This window comes from Branchiostoma belcheri, unplaced genomic scaffold (genome assembly GCF_001625305.1).
Source record: "Branchiostoma belcheri isolate BF01 breed outbred unplaced genomic scaffold, Haploidv18h27 scaffold33, whole genome shotgun sequence".
Classification (NCBI taxonomy): domain Eukaryota; kingdom Metazoa; phylum Chordata; class Leptocardii; order Amphioxiformes; family Branchiostomatidae; genus Branchiostoma; species Branchiostoma belcheri.
The window spans coordinates 112,247-116,913 of record NW_017803943.1 but is presented as its reverse complement, the minus strand read 5'-3'; the positions used below and the strand labels follow the sequence as shown (position 1 = coordinate 116,913).

At 41.2% G+C, this 4,667-nt stretch overlaps 2 protein-coding genes across 2 annotated transcripts in view; both read right to left on the bottom strand.

The window, feature by feature from the left end:
* Positions 1–640, bottom strand: part of LOC109475118 (uncharacterized protein DDB_G0290803-like) — a 1,224-nt gene extending 584 nt beyond the window's left edge. The window contains 2 exon segments of the mRNA XM_019775656.1: positions 1–388; positions 517–640. The exon segment at positions 1–388 is cut by the window's left edge and continues 460 nt beyond it. Of these exon segments, the coding sequence (XP_019631215.1) occupies positions 1–388; positions 517–640 (512 nt within the window).
* Positions 576–4,667, bottom strand: part of LOC109475117 (leucine-rich repeat and immunoglobulin-like domain-containing nogo receptor-interacting protein 3) — a 6,155-nt gene continuing 2,063 nt past the window's right edge. The window contains exon 2 of the mRNA XM_019775655.1: positions 576–1,992. Within this exon, the coding sequence (XP_019631214.1) occupies positions 1,273–1,962 (690 nt within the window). The 5' untranslated portion in view covers positions 1,963–1,992 and the 3' untranslated portion in view covers positions 576–1,272. The remainder of the gene's footprint in view (positions 1,993–4,667) is intronic.

The following is a 4,667-nucleotide window of genomic DNA, read 5'->3' as shown; positions in this document are numbered from 1 at the left end:
GCTGTGGTGTTTGTGTTGGATTGAGCAATGGCCTGACACTGGCCCTGCCTCCTCTGATTCTGCTGTCCGTCCACATCTTCATACCCATGATCATCATCACTGATCACTTCAGTAGCTGTGGTGTTTGTGTTGGATTGAGCAATGGCCTGACACTGGCCCTGCCTCCTCTGATTCTGCTGTCCGTCCACATCTTCATACTCATGATCATCATCACTGATCACTACAGTAGCTGTGGTGTTTGTGTTGGATTTAGTAATCGCCAGAGACTGGCCCTGTCCTGTTTGATCGTTTTTGTTGTCCACATCTTCATACTGATGATCATCATCACTATCAGCAGTGGTGTCTGTGTTGGTATGATTATGTTGGTCATTATTTTCATACTGGTGATCTTGATCACTGGGATTATGTTGGTCATTATTTTCATACTGGTGATCTTGATCACTAGGATTATGTTGGTCATTATTTTCATACTGGTGATCTTGATCCCTGGGATTTTGCTGGTCATTATTTTCATACTGGTGATCTTGATCACTGGGACTATGTTGTTCATTATTTTCATACTGGTGATCTTGATCATTGGGATTATGTTGGTCATTATTTTCATACTGGTGATCTTGATCACTGGGATTATGTCGGTCATTATTTTCGTACTGGTGATCTTGATCACTGGAATTATGTTGGTCATTATTTTCATACTGGTGATCATGATCATGATCACTAGTCACTTCTGTGGCTGTGGTGTTTGTGTTGGATTTAGTGGTGGGAGACTGGTCCTGCCGACTGTTTGGTGGATTGGTGGTACCTCCGTTTGTATGATTAACCTGTAAGGCGGCTAGTTGTGCTTGAAAACGTGGATCATTTGGAATATTTGTGGGGTCATTTCCTGAGCGGGGATTTCCAGTCCTCGTCTTGTACCAGATTTTGCGAATGATGGAATTAATCAGGACATAGGCAGCTATTGAACCAAAGACACAGGCAATGACAACCTCCGGGGGCAACCTGCCAGTGACAGTGAGAGGTGTGGGGAGGGGTGGCGTTGTGCGAGTTTTTATCACTTTCCAGTTGGCAATTGTCTTCACAAACCAGGTCTTTGGTCGGGTCGAGAGCATTGGTCCAGAAAACATGGCAGGACGATGAGTAATGTCATTGTAACCCGATTGGTCAGGAATAGGAATAAATGTAGTTGACACTTCACAAATCAGGTCTGTCACATTGATATCTTTTAGCTTTTGACCAGAGAACCTGCCAGGCTGGGAACAAACTATTTGGTCTTCAAAAGGCAAAGAAATCAGACTCATTCATTTGTAGCCTGAAGGGAGCCATATTACAGTCGCACTGCCAGGGGTTCTTTCCAATTTCAACAATCAAAATGGACGTGAAGATGTCATAAGCTGACTCGGGGAGGACAGTCAGCTTGTTAGAGCCCAGGCACAACTTAGTGAGCTTTGGTAGGTTCGAAAATGCACCAGGCTGAATGTCAGTTATCTGGTTTTTTTGGAGGCGCAATTCTGTGAGCTTTGGTAGATTTGAGAATGTACCCGGTTGAATGTCAGTTATCTGGTTTTTATCTAGCCTCAAATCCTTGAGCTTTGGTAGATTTGAGAATGTACCAGGTGTAATGTTCGTTATCTTGTTGTAGCCTAGGTTCAATGTTTCGAGGTTTGGTAAACACGAGAATGCACCAGGCTGAATGTGAGTTACCTGGTTAAGCCATATAACCAATTCTTTCAGGTCTCTATACCATATGAGCTCTGATTGGCTTACAGATGTAATCAAATTTCCATGCAAGTATAAGTAAGTGATAGTTGTTGGCAGATCCTGAGGGATGCTGGTGAGGCCCATTCTGACGCATCTGCAGTGATCATGGTATTCACACTCATCCCAGCAGCCAGCATCCGGCATGTCGGGCTCCTTCAGGATGATGAGAAGGAAGATCAGCACGTGTCGAAGCTTTCTTCCCATGGTGTTTTGTGACCGTAATGGAATCAGAGGCTGCAATGAAAAAATGATACTTCAAATGTACATTGGAGTTAAATGAATGTATGGCAGCAATAGTAAATGTTACTACTTGAACAGACTCTTAAGTTATGCTGACCACAGAATCACACAGACAAAAAAAAAATACTTTTAATGGAGGTAATTAAGAATGCTGTATGGAGCAAAAAAATCTACTCCAGTCCTTGCCTGTTCCTTTTCGACCAGAAGATTCCAAACTTGACCAAAATTTTTGAAGGGAGAAAAAAAAGATTTTCAAAAAGATTAACTAGGGACTACAATTATAGTGTTTCCTTTTTGGCCCTCCATCGCGCAACGTCATTTGCATAGTGACGTATGCCCTGAAGTTCTGCCGCGCGCATTGGAGTCTAAATCAGTCTGGCATCTGGATATCCGATTCTGTGAACCCCGAATTTTGAATATTTACATCGAGCAAGTTGTTTACTCTGTTGCTGCCCTTTGCTGGCTGAGTTTAGAATATTATATTTTGGAAATTTTCTTCAATTTTTAATGGTGAATAATGACAACTGTTACTGTATAATCATTTTCTAGACTGACATTAAAAATTTGTAAATAGCCTCACAATGCAGCCTTCCAACAGGAGGCATGTACTATGTCTTTTTGCTGTCTCCAAGTGGCTCATGTCTTGTGAGCTATTTGGGGAGGACGTTTCCTCCAGTTGCAGTTGTTCTTGTAGGAAACGTCGCCTGTGCAGTTCATTCATTCATTTCATTTATTTATCCAGGTGATACATATCGCCTTGTCGGCGTTTTTCAATAATACCTGGGGGGTAAACCCCAACATAGTAAAATACAAACAAAGTAACTGAGGATATAATACAATGATAAATAAGAAGAAAATAATCACTATATACAAGTGTGCAATTAGTCATAAGGTAACAAAAAAAATCCAACCAAACATAAATAAGTTAAAGCGAAAGGAATTTGCATATCAATGGAACTTATCTCACAAGCATAAATCGAACAAAATCATATTAACTGGTAAGGAAAATCATAATGTTTGTAAATCACTCAACCAAAATCAAATTAACTGGTGAGGGAAGAAAGTCTGGTCTTAAATGTACTGATAGATTTTAAGTTTCTTACATGTGGCGGAAGGGAGTTCCAGAGAACTGTGCCGGAGAATGAAAATGATCTCTTTTTGTACTGCAGACGTGCTTTAGGTAGTTGGAGCCCCCCTCCCCCCCGTGTACACTATATGACATCCAGTAGATTTCTAGCGGGGACCAATCATAGGGCTGCTGACGCGTCACCGACTAGCGGCTATTAGCACCTTGTTTCATGTAAATGCCATGGACTCAACCAGAGCGCGTATATTGTTTCTTGTTTACATCAGTACTAAGCACTAGTACTTCCACAATCAGTTAGTAAAGTCATACCTTAGTAAAATCTACTTTGATGAACGAATCAAAACGGGACTGTAGACATTAAGTTTTACACATTCAAATGTGGCTGCACTAGCGCTAATGGAGCGACCACTACGTACGGGAAGGAACGGATCTTAGCGAAGCCGAGATTTGTGAAGCAAACCCAACCCATCGAAGACTGGCCGCCAAACATAAAAATGGAGGGAAATGACAGACAACAAGCCAACAAAGACAACATCACCAGACCAACAAACTTGGAAAACACCACTTCAAGCGCTAACGTTGTAAGAACTGTGGAACCTCAAACTAGTATGTTTGCGTCAGCGGAAAGGCTGTCGAAGTAACCACTACATGAAAAACTGCGGCGAAAAAGTAACATGTGTTCGTCCCAAATCTAGACGCAAGTGAGCTACAAAAGTAAAGAACCTATGCATCTTGCTTGTTGCTGTCAACTTACCCGTTAAAGATTGAACCGATACATGTACGTACTATAACTTGCCATACCCGGCCAAAGACGACTACATTACTGTTATCATTGTCATTTCTGTGAAATCCTGTGAAAAACATCTACTATTAGTTTGTGTAACATTACGTAGTGCTACAATCTGCGTAAAAAGTGGGCTTCATTACGTGTTATCTGCTAAGTCGTGTTGGTATTGAAAACTGTTTTATTTTGCCGTTCTTCTACAAACAACCAGCAGAATTATGAAGATACTCAACTTCTCAATACACATCTGCAAACTAAAGTAATGGCAGTCCTACGAAAATTCTGTTTGTAATGTATAAGCGCTTTATGTCGACGTACAATGGGTGTGAAATACATGTTTTCGCCCATCGTGTGCCACCGGCTCGGTGGTAATTGGCTACTTTACAAGTGAAAGAACCGCGTCCGTGGGCCTTGATGAATTATTCAAATTATTCAGCAGCCCTCTGATTGGTTCCCGCTAGAAATTTACTGGATGTCATTCAGTGACGACCCCCCCCCCCCCTTGCAGGCCCTCTACTATCTAGAATAACTTCTAGAAATCTCAGATACAAATCCTTCTTGTTGAGTCGATCAAAAGTATTTCATTTGAGTTCATAGACTAAGTATGATAATAATTATGAATCATTTTTTTGTGCGTCAGAATCATGGAAACTTTGTAGCTTGGTAGTCTGATCATGATGTAGTAGGATAGATTCTTTAACGAGCGTCCTTCTTTCTTGCCATCGAACGAAGAGTTTGAAATGAGACCTACTTCATCCTCCAGCATATTTGATGCACAGTATTGTGTTTGAAAGATTT